The 22,025-nt window shown below is 37.8% G+C and overlaps 1 protein-coding gene across 5 annotated transcripts in view; it reads left to right on the top strand.

Annotated features, from left to right (window-relative positions):
* Positions 1-22,025, top strand: part of alpha-Spec (alpha spectrin) — a 93,624-nt gene that overhangs the window by 6,125 nt on the left and 65,474 nt on the right. For 4 of the 5 annotated variants that reach the window (XM_083109966.1, XM_083109968.1, XM_083109969.1 and 1 more), the window contains exons 2-7: positions 15,215-15,368; positions 16,042-16,137; positions 18,518-18,653; positions 20,411-20,541; positions 20,877-21,065; positions 21,315-21,503. In XM_083109966.1, coding sequence (XP_082966092.1) covers positions 15,219-15,368; positions 16,042-16,137; positions 18,518-18,653; positions 20,411-20,541; positions 20,877-21,065; positions 21,315-21,503 — 891 coding nt within the window. In that variant the 5' untranslated portion in view covers positions 15,215-15,218. Of the gene's footprint in view, positions 1-5,943; positions 6,116-15,214; positions 15,369-16,041; positions 16,138-18,517; positions 18,654-20,410; positions 20,542-20,876; positions 21,066-21,314; positions 21,504-22,025 lie in introns of those variants that run through there. The other variant, XM_083109967.1, reaches the window with a different exon arrangement.

Here is a 22,025-nt window from a genome sequence, read left to right on the forward strand (position 1 = left end):
TGAAGCAGGTCAGGACATGTTTCGGCGGAGTTTAGAGTGACAGCTGTTTTGTGTGATCGTCGTTTTTGCAATAGCTGATTTTCGGGAACAGCGTGCGGCAGTGAAATTCTGCTTTTTGCTCGGAAAGAGTTGAACAGAAACTCTTGAAATGTTAAAAACGGCATACAAGGACGATGCTATGAGCAGAACTCAAGTGTTTGAGTGGTTTTCCAGTTTCAAAAATGGTGGAAAATTCGTGAAATAATCAACGAAGATCGACGACGGACCATTGAACAAATTGTGGAGCTGTCGGGAGTGATTTGGAGTTCAGTACAGCGAATTTTAGGCTTCCTACTTGGAAGTTTTGAAACAAATTTCTTCCACCTTTTCCTCTGACACACGACGGCGAGCTCCACCAGATTGTTTTAGCACCCTGCCGGTTGTTAGAAACTTACTAAACCGCAGCCTAATTGATTTAGCATCAGGTTCAACTCCTCCGTACACTCGTCTGAAATTTCGTTGCGTTGCAATCACAGATTTTGTCTCAGCATACCACACCACTGCCTGCAAGCATTGTTCAACAGTCGCCATTTCTATTTATGCGACCGTGGTGCTGCGTAGTGAGCAAACGGACTGCTTCAAGTCATGAAAACAAAACTTGAAGATCTGGCCTTTCATTTGGTGTTGCAGTTATTTCACAATTCATCGTACTTCGTTCACAGTAATTAATTGAAATTAGGGAGATTTGAACGGAACACTCTGTATAATGGGCATAAACAGCCATATGCAGTGCTGTAAGTCCAATAAATATATTGATGATCAAAACAAGACAAAGAAAGTTCGTAAATTTATTGAGGTTGGAAACTTTGACAAGCATCCTAATAATGATTTTTGTTCTGAAAAATATAGTGCACTCCGTAAAATAACTTGTAACTTTCAATGACCTTAGAGATTTGTGTACATAATGATATTTTATAACATTGGTTATTTTCTAAAAATAATCATGTGAACAGCAAGGAAGTAGCGCCACTTTCAACATAGCGAGATCTATACGTGCTGGAAGGTCTCTGTGTTCTCAGAGCTTGTTTTCAAAGCACCAGCAAGGACAGCCTTTGAAAAGGGGCGAGAAGCAGATTTTTAATTCAACAACATTTCTGTTAGGCATCAATTATGGTTCTTATATAAAATGAATAGGTGCGGCGAACTATGAGTGTAACAGCTGATGATTGTGGTAGTCGGCGGTCATGAAACAGCTGACGTGGAGTGATACATCGAATCTGTGAGACGGTTTGTTTACAGAAGGTTTCAGGGTTGGTGATTTGACATCGTAACCAGCAGAGGTTAAGGTCCCCAGTTTTCCGGAGTATCTCCAAAAATGGGACTAAAGATTGGATATGGATATCGACGCTCTCCATGCGTGCCACTGCCCCTTTGGCTGTGTGCCAGAGACATCTGGAGGAAAAGCAGCATGATGACGGAAGATGGCAACCTGTAACACACGAATCATTAAATTTGTAATATTTTTTTCCTGCTGGTTTTGATTCACTCTGCTGACTCCGTCCTTTTGATGAACGGTACCAGATGTCTTTCGTTATCCATTGAGACACACGACTTACACGATACGGCGAACCTAGGGCACCGAAGGCGAAGTCTGCATGAACACTTACCCTCTTAATCGTTATTATTGTTGGCATTTCCGGTTTGCAGCAATAGAAGATGTTGTCTGAGTGCAAATATATTTTAGTGGTGATCTTCAAGAAGGTCAAAATTTAAGGCTCCTTTCGTTTCGAAATTTTATCATTTGTTCATATCACTATGCCCTAATGAACAACCTCTATTTCAGATAACAGTAGCCACAATTACAGGTTTTGTAGTTGTGTACTTGTGCGTATGTGTCCGGTTTTTCTGTACACACTCACACAAACTTCTTACTTTGTCTCTAATTTTGCGTCATTCTCAATTTACGGAGAGTACAGTACGTTGTTGTCCCCTTAAGGATGAAGCATGTGGCAACAAAACAGTCAGTTCTCATTGAGGCTCGTACCAGCGAACAGCCTCAACGGTGCATGCTCCTTTGAAAATTCAAGCACATTATATTGAAAACCTCATATTTCCAACAACTTCCCCTTTTTCCATTTTTCACCATGTGCACTAGTAACGCAGTTGTCAGACTTTTGAAACACCCTGTACATATACAGATTGTCCAAAAATGAACTATTATTATTTCATGGGCTTAGTCTGACACTATTTTGTATGCTACCGTTGAGTTCTGGCACATCCAAAGCATAAGGTTTGATCCAAAACATGATCAAATAGCTGAAAGGGTTATTTTTAGACTTTTCGCGGCCATATTGTTCTTTTTAATTTCTTATTATCATAATACAGTTATAAGCTGCAAATTAGGTGAAAATAAGATGTCATGAATGATAAATAACTGCAATAAACTCACAGGTTTCGGGTTTAGAATCTTCCTCATGACCGCCATTTTGAAGAAGCCATTACAGGCAAACGATGGCTTAAAAACTTGGGGTCTGGGGTGTTTCAGGTTCAAGAATTAATGTAGGATTCGCCCCCCCCCCCCAAGGGCACGTTCTACGCCGAAAGTGAAATATTCTTCCATTTTTTCTTGCTGTCCAACCGCACTAAAATACCTTTCCAGTATTTAAGATTTTATACCTGAATTAACATGTACACATGAAAATAAATATTGATAAATAAATTCTGGCATAATCATAGTTTGATTATGTGTAGGATTGTTGACATAATAAAAATATGGATGATTAAGTTCTAACGTCGTCCCCTTGTAATTAGGTGATCCCGGGTTCGATACCTGGTGGATGCACGCTGATACTACTTTAGACTGTAGGTCCAGTCTTAGTCTCTTTGTGCATTAAATGGACTTAAAAAAACGAAATCTCGCAACTCAAATATGAGATTGGGATTGTTAGTTTGTCAACCACTTTTGCAGCTCAGTATAGTGATATAGTCGCGGCCTGGCGGTTGAGAAACAATTCACTAGAGTACATTATCATGTCGACTGATCTATTTTGGACTAACGTACCTCAATGTGCTGGCTTTTTTCAAATAGAAGCAGTCACATCCTAAATGGCCAAAACACATCTTTACATGGTGTTGGAAGGCAAATTACAGCCGATAGGTGCACCAAAAAACTTGATAAAGCGAAAAGAATGTTGTGTTTAAATCTTAAAAACATTGTACATATCGACACTTTATTGTATAAACAAATTAGAGGTTCAAACATTTTGTAAGGCCTCCGGTTGATCTCTCTTCTAGACTTTAAATATAGCTCGTTGGAGTGAGTATGCGCAAACAACAAGGTGTTAGACACGATGCAGTTCGAGCGACACGTGCAGCTTGCCGTCTCTTCGGTTCGAAAGGTTGCACTGATAACTGAGGGTTTGTTTCCAATTGACATGTGTCGCTTGCAGCTTGTTGTGTGTCTCTTCGGTGTGAAAAATATCCGTAAAAGCATTATAACTTCTGAAACTTACTGTTTTTTAAAATTGATAAATTTAAGTTTTCGACGGAATTGATTTTTCAAAGGTTATTTAATCAAAGATTATGGGGTGTCTCCGTATCTGCTGTTATTGGGTTTGGGGTGTCTCCATATCTGCTGTCATTGGGTTTGGTTTTATTGGTCAGTCCAATATTTTGCACCATTTTCTCCTGCATTTGCCCACTTCTCCCCGTCCGGCACGCCACTGAAGCCCTGATATTTCATCTAATTGTCCGTAAGCTCCAGTGTTCTTGCCCCCCCCCTCTTCTAGTTTTATCATCCACCGGTCGTAGATGTAAAGGGGATGGAATTTGTAAAATGCATCTCGAATTTAGGAATGATTCATGTCTGTATTCTCTGCGGGCACACACACCGACGAGTCGACTTGATCTAATCAAACAAGGTGGAATGAGGTCATCATTACGTAAACCCTGTGAAGGATGATGATGTCATCGAACGCAGGCCATTTTATCTTCTCTGGACGTGAGTAAACCCTTGAAGAAAGATTAGCCTTCCTTTCAGTTAGTTACTCCTACTCCTTAAAATGCAATATGACGTGCACACATCGGCGCTCCCAGGATAATCTTTATCCATTACATTCCTTCCTATCATCCTCCCACACTGACTCCTACAAGAGCACGATGCCTTGGTTGTCATATGTAATAATAAAATAAAAAGAAGATAGTGGAAGAGAAAATATATCGTCAACTAATACGTATGTAAAGGAAGTCTTTAATGCCTGATTTTTGTGCAAATGTAATCTTTATCTTACTTGAAATGAACGAATCTGTGAAATCGGAATTTTAGGTAAGTGTACAAACATGCTGTGTCGACATCCACACCTTACGCCAGTTTTATTCTCATGATGACGAATGGGGGTATTAAATGCATGTGTTTGCAAGGGGAAACGCCCATGTTCCCTTCATCTTGAGTAATTGCCATGTTGATTCAGACGATGTGGCTGCTGTATAATCCTCTGTAACTTTCCACTGAAAGATCACCGGGTATGTCTAAAACTTCCCTAGGCATGGAATAGATAAGACTACGTTCTCTTTGGTAGATTCATTCAGATGTAATTCTGTAATTTCAATCGTGTAGTCCTTGCGGTACTTCTGTCACGCAGTCGTGAGACTTCAAGTGAATCGTTCGTTCCACTACGCTGAGCAGACTGAGTTTAAACGGGAACGAACTTCTTTGCAACCCATTTCCTTATTTTCACGAGAAGAGAGTACGTAAACGAAAGGAGAGTTGCGGGTATTGTCAATTATTCAATTATGAAGTAATAATTAAGTAATTACCACTTGATTCATGCTATTAAAGAAAAATCATGGCCCATCGCCGCTGTTTGGTTTTAGCGGGGTCTGCTTTTAAGTATCTCTCCGGTCGTCTTCACGATACTGGGTCAACGCCGAAATTTTTGGAGCTACCACCGGAAATCGAACCCAGACCTCTCGCCCCAAAAGCAAGACTTATTTCAGTAATCGTAATTTTTAAATTGTGCTTCACCCGCGGTATCTCGTGGAAATTCTGATACAGAAGGAAATATACTCGGTGACTTTGTGAGATATTTCAAATCAATGTGGATGGCTGTCTTACCGGAAAATATATATTTTTTTTGCTTTTACTATGTGCCGAGATTATAGAAAGTGGATTGAGATGCAGCCATTACACCACCGTGTGTTGAACTCGGTATCCCTCTATTACAAGGCGATACCATTAACCGTGTTGGACATGTATTATCTTACGTGCGGGTTACTGCAGTGAAAAAAAATGGAGGTGGGGATGCGATTCAAAGCAAATGGAGCAATAAAATGTGCTCAAGATTCGTGTCCATAACTGCGTTCAATTGTTTAAGATGGTTCCCCCTTTTGGAGATTTGTTACTTTTTTCAAGGGTGGTAGGGGAAGGAAGGGGGAATCCCAACTAATGCTAGCCATGTCGACCATAAGTAGCAGACCTCCGTGGCGGAGTAGTGAGCACAGTGCGCTACGACACCTGGGGTCCCGGGTTCGAATCCAGGCCTGGTTGTGTCCCGTCATCAGATCACTCATCCTCATCGTCGCGATTATCCAGAAGTGTAAGAAAAGCGACGTAAAATAATCTATTTCAACCAATCAATCAAAAGTATCCTATTTAAGTACAGTAGGATGCATTAGTATTACATAGTGCCCAACTATTTTCATAGTCATACATTCCACTTGACAGATACCGGTACCAAAAGTTTTTTTTTTGTTACCATTATAGAAATGCACATGCAGGAAAGGCCAAATGCATTGCATGATTGCAGCAAGGACATGATTTACCTTTTGATGGACGTCGTGTTAGTTGAGTCGATATCCCTGGAACGCAACTCGCATTGCGGTACCATGGACAGGTCACGCCTACCGCCTCGACCAATCCCGTCGCCCGTTATTCTTTGCTTCCAGTTACGGACTCGAACTGGAAGTTGGAAAGTTGCCAAACTGAAGCGGGGTTAAGCTCTTCGCCGAGGAAGTCTCTCGTTCGTTACTAATGTCGTTAAAAAAGCAAGTTCCTGAAGCTTAGCTTTATTGAGCTGTGGGGGTGAATGAACGTTTATTGTGGTCGATAGTAAATGTACAGGAGGCGAAGATTATAAAGGTGCGTGCAAGTCTGTGGTGTTCTGCTTGTAGAATGTTAACTTCCGTATCGGTGTAAGTAGGTTTTTATAATGAAAGAGCCGAACTGCAACTTGTATTTTCGAAAGCACGTAGTATGCCTGATTTTTGTACACCGGGCTATACAAAGGTCACATACGGATTACTTGTTGTTTCGGCAGACTGTGATGCATACAGTGGTGAGTTGCAACCTCCCCCCTCCCCGCTCTCTCATCGTTGACGGGTTTTTCAATGGAATGTCAGATTCATGAAATATAATTGTTAGAATCAGTATTTATAAAGTAGCTATGTGCTCCACGGTAGCGTAGTAGTTAACGCTGCTTCCCCGAAATCTAAGTGTGTCTTAATGGACGTGGTGGTTTGTGTCTACCCGGACGATACTATTTTTTCCCGTATCGTGATATCGGCGATATATCGCAAAATATCGTGACGATATATCGCCGACACGATATACAGGGTTACCTGAAATTCGACGTATTCATTTGAAGGCATGATAATGCAGCGAATGTGCATAAAAAATTTAATCCTAAAGTGTCTTATACCAAGGGAGTCCATTATCGAGATATTCCACATTTATTGGTTTTGTTGAAAAACTCCCGATTTTCAGGTTCAAAATTAAAATAAGAAAAGAAAGTGGTGATCGAGTGCAACATGTTTTAATTTTTATTTCATGCCAACATGTTGACAATGTTTTATGAACAGTAAAACAATCAAAAGCGCCAAACATTTTCAAAGAGCAGGTCAAAAGTTACTCGATGTCTAAATTTTCAAAAGTTGCTTACCGAAAAACAGCAAAAATCTAAAAAATAATAAAACGCTAAGTGTACAAACTACGGTAAAACTGTTAAAGCAGGGAATCTGATTTCTTCAAATTTACAGGAGAAAGTACTTATGGAATTGATTTTCTGTGTAATTTCGGAAGGTCGTAGAAGTGTTTTCTCACATTTTTCAATGTATTTGGCCACTAATTCATGTATTTTTCTATAATAATGTCTGTCCGATGCACGAAAGCTGTTGCTTGCATTTCCATCCATGTACTTGAACCGGATGTTGCGAGCATCTGATGACGTAAGCCCCGGCAAGTGTTTCCAAACACAAAGTTTTTTCACTATATTGCCCAACCTAAAGCAACCTAACCTAACCTTACCGTGATGGTGCGTGGGGCTATCGTGAATGGTTTTTGGGTCTATTCATGGATGGTTATACGATCCAGAATGGTTTTTGGGGCTATTCGTGGATGGTCATACTATCCCGAATGGTTTTTGGGGCTATGCGTGAATGGTTTTCGGGGCTATGCGGGAATTGTTCTGTAAAGAAGGTTGAAACACTGCTTTGCCGTTTGAAACACAATGCTAGTCAAGATTTGCCTGCCATTTTGCATGTTCAGGAAGCGAGAAAAGAACGAACAATAATTACTAGATATTTCAACAATAGATACTAATTTCGTTAAAAAAAAGCTAAATTCCTTGTTAAACAATCTTTCCCAATGCAGAATAAGTAAGTACGAATGTAAACAATTACAGGATAAAGGAGTTACAGATGATTCCCGGCTTTAACAGTTTTACCCAAACTACTAGAAAAACTTCCTTGTTTTATCAGCTGTCCGACGATGTATTAATGTTCATGAAAAATAAAAATTCCTGGGAAAAAGTTCAAAAGCAATGGGGCAGGTAGTTACTCTTGAAGTGAAAGACCTTCGAATTTCTTCAGCCCCATCGGCAAGTCTTTGTCTGAGATTTTCCACGGAAAGCACTGGTGTTGCATAAACCAAGGCCTTCATGTGCCCCCACACACAAAAATCGACAGGAGTAAAGTCCCGGCACCTTGCAGGCCACAGGATTGGCCCTCCCCTGCCAATCCAACGCCTTGGAAAAGTTGCATCGTGACAATATCATATCGCGTGGAAGATATTTTTTCAGTATTACGATATATCGTCTATATATATTTTGTCCCACTTTAAACTGTATGTCCAGTTCCAATTAACTTCTTCACTGAAAGTCAACCATGTCTGCTGTATGATCATGCTGAGTAATCCTTTCGGATAAGAAATTATTTTTACTGGATAAGCTACCCTATTTTTGCAAGTTCTACTTTGGCACACTGTTTCCCGTAATAAAATGTCCTTATAATTGCCATATATGTGTGAAAAATTACAACATGATTACATATACATATTTAGAGCTGCATATCTTCACTTGCTGAATTGATTTTTTTATAAAGACACTTGTACTTTATCATGCTAACCTTTTTTAATACTGTGCAGATAAGGACAAATTCTTTGTAATAATGACCACTTGGTGAAATGTGGACATTGATTTAACTATTTAATCATTTCTACCATGATTATATATACAAAGTACACTACATGTTTGAAATGTTCTACCTGCTTTGTTTATGGTGCATGCATGTTTTTTTTTTTCATCTTATTAATTCCCTTTTCTTATTCTTATCATTATGCTTGTTAGGAGGTGGGATGTCAAATTGCCTTATTGGTAAAGTCTCAGCTCCCCCTGCCCTAGAAATGAATTGAACAAACCACTTCTTTTTCACGATTTCAAAAATTTAGGGCTGGCGACTAAAATTTCGTTGTTTCAAATGTGTGTCAAACACGCCTCAAGACTTCACCTCTTGAGAGAAACTGCAGAAGTTATAGAAGAAATTCTAAAACTGAGTGATATCCACACTATTAGGTGGTTAGCCAGCAAAGAACGTGCAAAAAGAGCTCTCATGCAATCATGGAAAGCTGTTGTGACCCATCTTGAACAGGTGGCCCATGAAAAGACAATGATGGCGCTAAAGCTAAGGATTTGCTGAAAAGTTTGAAGCAATTTAAATTTGTTAAGCTTCTGTACTTCCTTTTGGATTTCTACGGGAAATTGAACCCTTTAAGCGTGGCACTACAAAATAAGAATATTTTGATTTCATCTCTGAAAATAAGAATTGAACACTGTATTTCAGTTTTGGCTGACCTGGAATCTAATGTTGGACCAAGCGAACAAGATTTCTTGGACCATGTATCCATTTCAGGGAAGATCAGGGATGTGCAAGAGTTTCAGACTGTTAGAGGAAACTTAATTAACAATGCGAAGGTGTACATCACAGAAACATTGCCGTCTATGTCAACAGATGCGATTGCATCTCTGCATGTTTTCGACACCTTGGGTTGGCCTCCCAAAGAAAATATTCTTCAGTTTGGGATAGAAGAAATAAAGAAGCTCTACATATACTTGAACCCGAGCCTTTATAATGAGAAATTGGATGTTCTGTCAGCAGAGTGGACATCATACAAACTTTTGTTTCCTTCTCCAGCTTTGAATCAGACGCTGGAGAAGATCCACAGTGCAGAGTGTTCAGCAAGATTCCCCAATTTGCTCCAGATTTTGACATTTTGTGCTTTTCTACCAGTGAGCACAGCCTCATGTGAGGGAGGTTTGAGCTGTCACAATAAACTCAACACTACTTACAGGAACTCTCTGAAGACTGAGACACTGGATGATTTGCTCAGAGTTTCCGTAAACTGAACCCCCCTCCCCCATCCTCCCTGTCAGAGTTTGACCCAGCAGCTGCGATTGATAAGTGGTATTTCAGTGCAGAACGACAGCGCTACACAAACATTAATATGTAATAATTGCTCATATTTTTATTATTTATCAATATCAAATAGTGGCGACCAAAGATTTTAGTCCGGCGACTGATTTCAAACTTGAAATTTCATGCCCTGCCTATACCTTTGAAAAGATCATGCTTCAAAAATCACATTTTTTTAAAAAAGAAACATCCTTTTTTAACAAACATACAATACTTTGTTAATTGTAATTCAAGTGTTTCATACTTTTTCGTATACATGTAAATTGAGAAGGGGGGGGACAGTTGAAATGATGGGCTCACTGCACAAGTGGTGTAACTCCATTCAAGACCATTTAAAGATAGAAAACAGTTAGGTTACTTAGTACTATGTTATCTATTGGAGCACATACATAGTGGTGCCTCTATGAGCAAGAATTTGATTTGATTTATTTTACTTCGCTTCTTGTACCACTATTGGCTAATTTGCGAAGATGGGTATGAGTGATGATATGAAATTGATGAATAGACATCACAAACGTCCATGCCCAAGCCAGGATTTGAACTTGGGACCCCTGGTGTCTCAGCGGAGCAAGAATTTGAAACCTATGAGATGCTTACTTCTACAGGGTAGCGACAGACCTGGAAAAGTCGGAATTTTGTCTTGATTTGCTTTTTTTAAATATGCTATGGAATGAATGTACTAGACATTGTTTTGAAAGATGAATGTTGCATAGGAACAGGAAATCTTGTTGCTAAGTCTCGGCATCAACTTTTAGGTGCCTTTTATCTGCAACACAACATGGTGCCAGAAACCAGTAATGGCAGGGAGGGGAGGAGAAATTTCCGGAAGCAGGAAAAATAAATTGATAAGTCTCTACCTGGAAAACACATTGTTATTGCTTTTAATTGTCTATATGGGGATAGTAAGGGGACAGAGCTGTCAACAGATGGGGCTGCCCGATAGTTGTCGGATGTCATAGTATGGCATTTTGTAAGTACTAAAGGAACATAGAAACAAATAAGGATGGTATGCAACCCTGTAATTTGTCAAATGTCATGGTACAGCATTTGTCAGATGAACACGTAGGCTCCATCTATGTATGTGACTTTTGTCAGATATCGCCGTCCGACTAATGTCGATCTTCGACAAAATCGCATGCATGACTTAATTTTTTTGCATGTATTCAGACTGTGACATCTGACAGAACAGAGCCTTTTACATCCGATTTTTCTGACATGGTACCACATTTCATTGAACATACTTTTTATGCTTGCAGTTTTTGTTGGACATAGCAGTTTGGCATTTGTTCTCTGTTCCACAGACTACCGAGCCAATTCAATAATTTAACAAACCAAATAGACATTTTTGAGAATCGGGCACGTTTTAGAAGGCTATTGAGTAAAAATATTTGTCACTTTATCGCATGTAAGTTAAGTTTAGGTTATTATTATTCTTGTTATTTTCTGTTAGTTCATTCCAATGTAAAATGGCTAACGCTGTATTTGGAATCTTCTGTTAAATAAGTAACTTTATCTGCCGCGTCCGACAAAAATCATCTGTATTGCACTCTTATTAATCTGACATTTCTTGGATATCCCAGTGTGACATTTTTCTTGTTTACAATGTTTGCTGGATAGAATGTCGAACAAGAATCGCATTCATAAATGGAACGTTCGACAGTTGCACCGCTGCAAATATGCCACTAGAATTTTATCACTCTTCTGGGTCACTTAACCTTATTTAATGTTTTCTTTCATCCCTCCGTCATAGTAATGGTTTTGCACAGGTTAACATACTTTTACAATGACATTAAACTGTTATTCGATGTAAAAAAGAATGAAACAAATCGGGACAAAGTGAAACAGATATTTGCATTCGTAAACATTATTAAAATTGGACAAGTGCATATTTCCCAATCTCAATTTTCTGCTGCACTCGCATTGCAATTCACCACCCACCTCTCTGCTCCTTCTTTTTAAATTCATGAGAGATGATTTTGTTAACTGCCACTGAGTGAAGTTAATGTAATGTTATGAAATAAAATAATAATAAATATGTAAATATTTTAATATAATAGTTACCTAAATTGTTCAATCCTAAATGTGTATCAAATTCTTCAGTAATCGACGTTTCTTTGCCTGTCCTGCTAATGTTTCACTTTTCATCTACTTATTTATATGAGGGGCATCCAGAAGGTAAGTTCTGATTAGTATTGACCTTGATTTTTCACAAACGCGACTGATTTTTCACAAATTAGACTGAAAAATGTTAATTGCTGCAAAACAGTGTTTATGAATGTGAAGTAATATCTGAATACATTTTCACCCATTCGAAATAGCGCAAATTTGGCATAAAAAGGGAAATTGTGTTTCACAATTTTTTTTAGAAATTGCCTAAATAACAAAGAATTCTGCAAAATCCAACATTCTTGGGTTGAAAAACAAAATGCACCATATTTGTGCATCTAGAATGTGAATGTTTTGCAACATATTATCCAAGAGATAACTATAATGCACATTACACATGGAATAATTTTGACAGCTAAATGGAACCACGATTTTTCACATTATGTCGCAACTTTTTCCATCACAGAGCAAAGTAGTGACTTTCTAACAGGAGATAGAGTGCTCATCTACTACCACATTGGAGCCGTAATATCAGTATTTGCCGAGCGAGAAATAATGGAAAATAACTTCCAACTTCCTCAAATATTGGTTCCAACATACCAAACTCTCATGAACAGGTGTGGACCATGTGACTTACAATTTATAACACTAGTTTCAAAACACAGTGATTTAATTTTAGGTATGTATTTGCTAGAAAATGTGAATTTTGAGAAAAATAAGATTTAGAAAAAAAAAATATTGAAAATCAAGATCTCTACTGATTAGCTGTAAATAAAACAAGAACATCAGTAGTAATTGGCATTTATTGCTTTAGTTACAGTGACTCCTAACTTAATTTTCGACATATTCACCACCGTTGTTCTGGCATTTGTCATAGCATGGAACTAAATTTTGTATGCCCATGGCATGTGTGTCTGACACAAGATACTGGAGCCATCTGTACTACAGAGTAACTGTCAAAACATCCTGCCAGCAACCTCTTCAAGTGAATAAAGAGATGAAAGTCTTTACGTGCAAGGTTGGGGCTGCATAGGTAGTGGTCCAATATCTCTCACTTGAAGTGATGCAAATGAGCCTGCGTGCACTCATCTGTGTGGGGTCGTGCACATTGGATCGGCCTTCCGTGAATATATGACCATACTGTTGCTCGTAACATCTGATCTGTACACCTCACACGATTGCTGGTGGCTCTATGCCAGTGTACAAAATCTGATTACCATATATACCTCGCAGTTGGTGGTAGACTGTATAAGTGAGAGCTGCTATCTTTCTCAGAGTACTGTCCTAAAACAACTGCACCAGATTACAGCCACATTCCACCTGTTCCTGCCTTGATAAGCATGTCATGCTCTGACCACTAGTGTACAGACGCCATCGGAACTTATTTTCTTGATGCCCCTAATATATCAGCTTTCGGAAACTATCATCAACAGCATGTTCCTATTTTAACATTTGATTAGCTAAATCAGGCACCTGTACAATGTAGTACATTCCCCTCTATAAATTTCTTGCCTTAAATTTTGAATAGATAAACATAAATATAACTGCATGTTGTCAGTTTCACAGTACTTTGAGGGCCTCCCCGATGGTGCAGTGGTAGCGTCGTTGCCTTGTAATCAAGGGGTCCCGGGTTCGATAACTGGTGACGGCACTTAGTGGTTCGGATCCCACTTTAAACTGTAGGTCCAGTCCCGATTAGCCGTACTGTGCACAAAGTGGACTTAAAACACCAAATCAAACCAAGTCACAGTACTTGGATATACTGTGAATGTTTGTACTGATGGAGAAGTCCCATTGATAATGTAAGGAAACATGACACTTTGTTTTGTATGATTCCATTGTTTCACTTTCATGTACTCCTGAGAATCAGGTTTAAACGATGTTAGGGATTTTGGTGCCAAGTAGACACTGTGTGTTGCCATGTGTGCATCGAATAAGCAGCAAATTTGCCCTCCCTAAATTTTACACACATGTTCATGGGTTAAGTTGCTTGCTTTGCAGAGAAAAGAGAAGTATGATTGAAGTGTTCATGCATCGAAAAATGAGTCTGCACTCATGGTTCTTGCAAGCAGAGGGTTCCAAACCTCAGTGGAAATAACAAGATAGGGTAAGGACATTGATAAATTACAAAATTTCTTATTTTATCAATGGCCCTTCACTCTTAATCTAACTTAGTCACAACTTTAAAAATAATCAAATATTTTATAGAAACTAACTGCATATGAAAAATTCCTGTAATAACCCCTCCCTAGCTCGTGAATTGTAATTATTTTCCAAATTTTTCCGTTTCAATTCAAGTCATAGAGAAATGGTCATTTGCTTGGAAGATAATATTGATACTTAAAATAATCCATACCTGAATCTGTATGAGTTTATTATTTCCATTTGCAAAAGAATGGATTTATGTCAGGGAAAAATATAAAATTTGTCCTGGAAAAGTCGGGGAATTTCATTTCTGCTTGTTTGTAGCCACCCTGTTCTAGTACTGAAATCGTGATACCTCAAACTTATAAGTTATACATGTAACTCATGTGTGAATTAAGCATTTTGCTCGGGGGGGGGGGGGGGGGCTGGGAGGAAGATGCTCACTCAGTGTCGTATTTGTGATTTTATTTCGGGGGGGGGGGGGGGGTGTAGGTAGTATTTTATCTTCTTTTGCATAGTTGTACATTAACAGTCAGTAAACTCGACTATTGCCTTCAGTACTAAGTACCTAGGACATTAAATGTTATAACATTTACACGTAATTTATAAACAGTACTTTTAGATTCTAAGAAAAAACCATACACAAAAAGGGCTATTGAACTAGTAACACCAAGAAAACTTGACCAAGTATCTATTGCGCATTCAACTCAATGGTAGGATGCGACGAGAAATGTGCTCTACGTACCTCCAAATGAATAAAGCTGATAAACTCTGCTCTTGCCATGGTGGTAGGCTATTTTTAACAAAGGACAGAGCAACGGCATTACTCTGGGAGCTTTTTGTAAAACCTCGACAACCGAAGACAATAAACAATGATCTTTTTAAAGATAGAACTTCAGACCTGAAGTAGGGTGTTTTGTTTTGAAGGTTAATTAAATGTTTTCGCGAATAATTTTTCAGTGGTGTTTGTTCCATAGTTAAATGGTATAATATACTTTCAATTCAATTTTCTTTGGGGGGAGGGGATCCCTGGCACCCCCTTCCCCGTTAATTCGCACACTGCATGTAACTCAATTTCCGCGAAAAGTGGAGTTATGCCACTTGTGCTTTAAATCCCTGAAATAAATTTGGTTGCGGTAATATGAATATTAGTTTCATGGCACATGTCTCAACCGTAATTTGCGTTGTAGCAGGAACTAACATAATCTTATTTTAATATTAGTTATTTTTTTTACCTTTTCAGCAAAATGGATCAAATAACACCAAAAGAGGTGAAGATACTGGAGTCTGCAGAGGATATCCAGGAGAGAAGGGAGTGTGTTTTGAACAGATACGGCCAGTTCAAAGCTGAAGCTCGCCACAAGAGAGAGAAATTGGAAGATTCCCGCCGTTTCCAGGTATGCTTCAGTTTGTTTCTTTTCTCTGTGTTTTCAACATAAGGCTGAATTTCTTTAAGTTAGTAAGTCTGCCTTGATGGCACAGCGATAATGCATTCACTTTGTAATCAAATTGTCTCGGCTTCAGTTCCCAGTCAAGGCACATTCCATAGTGCTTTCGGATTCCACTTTAAACTGTAATTCGTCCTGATTAACTAATTGACCATAACATATACTTATATTTGAATGAATCTACTTCCTTCCCTTCTCCAGAATTATAAATTTATACTTATAGTGTTAATAATATATTTTAAAAATATATTTAGAAAAATTATAACTGCATGATGATTCAGAATACAAGCAACTGTGTAGTAAAATAAAAATAGTACAGTAAATGTACTTCTTGGTGTGATAATTTTGTTGTACTACTGAGATTTACAATACTTTGCTAATTCTGGTGTTTGTTAAATAGACAAAGTTGTCAGTAAATTATCATTTTTATCACATAACTTATCAACCTTTTACAAAGTTATAATTGCACAGCTGTTATTGGGGTATTTGTATAATTGGATAAGAACAACTAAATATAATTTATTTCTGTTTTTATGTTTATTATGGAATATATATATGGACTATCATGTATTATTTTATTTACATGTTTACTGTTAAAGTACTTGCATTTTTTCCTTTCCAGTACTTCAAACGAGATGCAGATGAATTAGAGTCTTGGATTTATGAGAAGCTTCAAGCAGCTTCTGATGAAAGTTACAAAGACCCCACAAACTTGCAGGTTCGTGACAAAACATTTTTTATAACTTCTATTAATATAACAAGTTTGCTGGTTACTTGATAGTTATAGTTTAGCATTGGGGTATCAAGAAAATTGGGTTGTCAGAAAACCTTTCATACTTTTTTTTTTTAATTCTCGCTCAAGATTCAAGAGCGATGATAATGAATTCTGACTTTAGTAATTTAGCATTCCTCACTGGCATGGAAAGTGCATACTTCCAACTATTACAAGCCAATATTCTGTAGATCAGTGGTTCTCGAGCTTCCTGATCCCACAGCCTGGTAAATCCATTTTTTTAACGTTAGTGTCCTGTCAGTCGAAATTTTAACAGTCACATGTATACTCGTGGGGGACGGATGGTCGATATTTTGACCAGCAGCGTGCGGCAGCAAGTAATGCACCATTTCTCGAAAACTACATATGATATTTCAGTTCTTTTTTTTTATCTTTAGTACACATATTAAGGTATGACATACTCGAATTACAAAACAATATATCCATTGTTACTACTATTAACAAGCAAACTTTGAAAAAGTCCTTTGTTTCCCTTAGTTTGCCTTCGTTACAGCAGTATTATTACAGGATAGATTTATAAGTATGGCTTTAACTCTAAAACTTCTGCATCTTTTTGAAAAAATTAAATTTTACAAGCAAGAATGAGTAGAAAGCAATATTTTAAGCAATGTCTCACAATTAAGGATTCAGGGAGGACACGGGGATAAGGCCAAATTGTTGAAATTTGCCCCGACTACGTTTTAGCACATGGTGGCATCAGTTAAATTGACATTTCTTGAAAACTATTCACTATATTTCAGTTCTGTCTTTTTTGTTCATTAGTTTACGTGTAAAGGTATTATATACTCGAATTACAAAATAATACATCAATTATTACTATTATTAACAAGCGTTGTTTGAAAGAAAGACCTTTGTTTTCCCTTTTGTTACTATGGGAGAAATTGAAGATAAAAGGCTGTAACTTCTCAACCACTGCATATTTTTGAACAATTTAATTTCTATATGTAAGAATGAGTAAAAAGCAACATTTTAAGTAACATCCGACAATTAAGGGAGAAGTGTGAGTAAAATTTTTGAATGCCATCATTTCAGTTTCTTTTTCAAGTTGCGTGAAGTGCATTATATATCCTCATAGAGTGGTCTTTTGTCGTGCTTCACTCCAAATTTAGTCCTTCCAGTGTCAATAGGACCAACGCTAGAAGGGAAATTCCGGACATTCTCCCGAAGCTGGCAGCACTGCCGCTTTATATATTATTATTTTTTACTCAAGAAGTATCAGTCTGATTTCAACGAAACTTTGCACGGTTGTAGGAATGTACCACTGCTACATACTACATTTTTTCATTCACTTTGGTCTATTTTTATGTCAATTTTTGAAAAAAATAGTCAACTTTATTCTACCTTTAAAACTAATTATTGGGAGGCCCAATGTATAAATTACCTCCACTAAAAGCCCTGTCTTTAAGAGAAAATAAACCAACTTCATCTGTCTAAAACAATTAGTACTAGATTTACGATTTTTTTTTTGTACTTACCTTTAAAACTAATTATTGGGAGGCCCAATGTATAAGTTTACCTCCTCTAAAAGCCCTGTCTTTAAGAGAAAACTAAAATGTAATTTTAATAAATAAATTATGGCATAATCATAGACAGTATTAGTTCTAGCATGTCAAGGCTTGTCAAATTAAAAATTAGTTCATGCCTGGAACTAATAGAATCTTTTAATTTCCTCTGCCCAAAATCATAAAATTAATGTGATAAGTGCTGATTTTCATTGGCATCTTCCATTTTGGACACCGGAAAATTCCAATTAATCAGAATATTTCCATTTCAGTTTATTTGTTAATGAAAATTGCTGTGCAAACTAATTTACCCTTGTGCCCATGTCTCAATGTCCAAATTGGAGACAGGCGACAACTTCCCCACGGTGAGATCGTTATTGCGAGCCTTCACTATCATGAAAGCACTTCATGTGTTCACAGTGGAACCATGAACAAAAGGCATCTCTCCAGCTCGTGGCCAGATTGGGCTGCAAATCACAAACTTCAGGAGAACCTCTCCCATTATAATTGACATGCATGGCCCAGGACTGGACTACAGCTCGGCAGTTGAGAAACACTGCTGGAGAATACCTGCAGGATATTGCCCAGTTGAACCCAAGGCAATTTCAAAGATTTGCAACCCATAACCCATTGATTGCTATCTAAAAACATGAGCAAGATTATTGGATCTAGATAAGTAGACATTTCTAAAGCTGCAAACGGATATGTTTGGTGATCTGTTATCTATATATGGTCAGATCATAACAATTATTCTTAAAATTTTATAGTAATAACATATGCACTGATAAGGTATGTTTTTACAGGCCAAAATCCAGAAGCATCAGGCATTCGAGGCAGAGGTTGCTGCTCACAGCAATGCGATAGTTGTTCTTGACAACACAGGGATGGAGATGATCAATCAGGGCCATTTTGCAGCAGAGATCATTCACAAACGTCTTGGTGAGTATTTAGTTACCATGATACAATTACAAAAGTATATCGGGACATTTTTCATAATTCATTTGTGCTTGTTATGGATGTGTGATAAAATAGCTTTCTGTGCAAGGCATAAGTTTCACAAGTTTATTTTGTTATTTCACTTGTGATTCTTTCTCTTCAGTGCTGTAGTTATGCTGTTATGTATAATGACAATGACACAAGTAATGCTTGGTAAATTATCCATCACTATTTCCTTTAATCTTACTCTTGCCTTCTATGAGCTTTTAAGTGGTGGATTGTTTATGTATGCTATTGGCAGAGGTTGTCAGCAGCTTGTTAGGCACTTCGTTTAAGTTCTTGATGCTTCATTGCAGAAGATAAGGAAAATTAATATGGTTATCGATAATTTGCTTGGTAATACGTACGCATCCCATTCTACATACAATATTTATTTTATTGTACGCACATAGGTTAATTACTAATAGCTGAAGTCTAGTTTAGCCATGCACTTGTTTAGTTACTCAAGCTTTTGCCACATCAGCTTTCAGCTTCTTCAGGAGTTGATGAAATAATAGTCAAGTACATGCCTAAACTGGACTTTAGCCACATGGTGAAATGATGGCATCTGGTGTAAGTTATGCCTTTAATCCAGATGCAATCATGTTCCATACAGATATACACAATGATAAACAATATAATGTAGAGAGTTTGTTTTCATGTATTTATTTTGAACTTTGAAGTGGCAAATGTTAATTTTTAAATGTATTTTTCCTTATATTTAATGTTACATTTTTCACTTGTCTCATTGCATCAATAATGTATTGATAAGAGGTGGGAATGATTACAGTATACAGCTTACACACAGCAATAAGTTAAATTTTATGTTATACTGGCTGATTACCTGGCATTGCCCAAGTATTTATTTATCCCAATCTTGTAATTATACAGGAAAATTGTGAATTCTAACCATAGTGTAAAATGTAACTAATTTTAAATGTGATTGGGAATGTCACGAATTAGCTTAGCGACTCCGAAAACTATGGATTCGACACTAATCTAGGTCATTTGTGGCACTTTATTTTTCATCCCCTCTCACCCCTTGCCGATAAGTGATGAACTTGAAGTAGAACTGCATTGGGAGTGTCACTATTCATGTTAGCGACCCCACACTAATATAGGTCATTTTTGCAACACAATCATATCAGCCTGAATGTTAGACAACCTTAGAAACACTATGGTTGTGCGGGATTGCATAGAGTCACGGATGTCTGTCTGTGCGGAATTTAATATCACTCGTTTTAGATTATTTTTACATGTCACCCCTTCCCACCCCACCCTTAGGGGTGCCAGGGGTGTCTTATCCCCAAAGTATTCTTTCGAGATTGCAAGTGTACCAAGTTTGGTTGAAATTGCTCCAGGCGTTTGAGAGTTATGCGGGAACAAACATACATACACACCCACACACATACTTCCATTTAGGCTCCAACTATGGGACACATGCAGGTTTGAGTCTCCCAGGGGAAGCATGACTGTTCCTGAGACTTCGACCTGCACGTCGGACCGATGAACACCCATCATCATGATTAGAATGGAGGACTACGAATGAGTAGCATAACCTGGTCGTGGAAAACCTACAACCATGTCCAGAAACCTAGGGAGATATTTTCTGTTTCTTGGTGAAGGTGTTATTTGGACTAAGACAGAGGACCACAAGCAACAGTAATGATTTACAGAATACACTTTTTTTTGCTCATCATACTCTCCTGTTACTTCTGCAGATGAGCTCCACAGGCTGTGGGAGCTGCTGCTCTCCAAACTGGCCGAGAAGGGAATGAAACTGCAACAGGCACAGTTTCTTGTCCAGTTCCTTCGACAGTGTGATGAAGTCATGTTTTGGATCAATGATAAGGTATGGAATATTTTGCCATTGCATGTCAAAAGAAAGTTTCTTTATGCTTGAAATATATATTCATGATTTTAAGTTTACTTATCTGTAGTATTTGTTGTTTTCGTCATTGCTAGTAGACCTGCAATACTAGAATTTCACGGATAACAAAGCCAATTAATTATTGGAGCTCATGTTTATTATAATATTACATATTTCAAGACCAATAATTAGTCTTACTAGTGAAACGATTATCAGCTGGTAAAATATATAAATTTTCATATTGCTCAAGTTATTTTTCCAAACATTGTATGTATTTTTTTCCTCTGGTATTAACTGCTGGATATTATACATTGCAGGAGACCTTTGTGACAACCGATGAATTTGGTCATGATCTGGAACACGTGGAAGTTCTCCAGAGGAAATTTGATGAGTTCCAGAAGGACATGGCATCACAGGAATACAGAGTTACTGAAGTTAATGAGTCAGCCGACAAACTTGTCCAAGAGGGACATCCGGAAAGGGAGATCATTTTACGCAGAAAAGAGGTAAGGACATGCTTCCATAACATTTGGCAATGAGATTTCTTGCTATTGCCTCTGTGCCCGTTATGAGAACAGGAACATTTATTTTACTAAGTTATAACTTGCATAGCATATTTGTTGTTATACCAGGATTAAGCCCAGTAAAGTTATTTTTGCTCATAATTTGAAGAAATAGAGTAGTTTCTGTTTAAATATAAGATGTAAGAAATAAATGTGATAATATTACATCAAAAATTTAATTTCCTCCATTAGGAACTGAATGAAGCTTGGCAGCGACTGAAGCAGCTTGCTCTGATGCGGCAGGAGAAACTGTTTGGGGCCCATGAGATTCAGCGTTTCAACAGAGATGCAGACGAAACTGTAGCATGGATCACCGAGAAGGATGTTGTGCTCTCGTCAGATGATTATGGTCGAGATTTAGCCAGTGTGCAGACATTACAGGTAAGCAAGCAACTTAACTGAATGGCAAGTTTACCGTACATGTAGCCATCCTAGGCCCTCGATGGTTAGGATTGTGTTAGTTTTCAGTGCATGGTGATAATGCAAAATAAACCTACTTTGACTTCTTTAAGATAATTATCTTCATGTCATACCCTTAGGTCATTTTTATTCATGTATTTCTATATTCTGGGAGGGTATAACCAGTGGGGTAATTTATAAAATTTCCGTTGGGGAAAATTCCAATAACTTACTCTTGAAGCATTGGGATATTTTATAAATAAATTATATAATTTCTCCCCAAGACCTAAAAATTACCAACCAGAGGGTTAAATTCTGCCCCCCACACCACCCCTCCCTCAACAAATATAAACATTGGTGTAGCCTTCTTTTAGATGCTTATGCATCATTATGCTTTCATAATTTGTACACCAAGCAAAGGTAGGGTTAATAATTGGCATTCTATGCAGTAATCTTTGCCAATAAACATTGCAATCTTTAACTTCAAAATTGCATTAATATGTT

The sequence above is a fragment of the Lepisma saccharinum genome, chromosome 23 (genome assembly GCF_977018435.1).
Source record: "Lepisma saccharinum chromosome 23, izLepSacc3.1, whole genome shotgun sequence".
NCBI lineage: Eukaryota > Metazoa > Arthropoda > Insecta > Zygentoma > Lepismatidae > Lepisma > Lepisma saccharinum.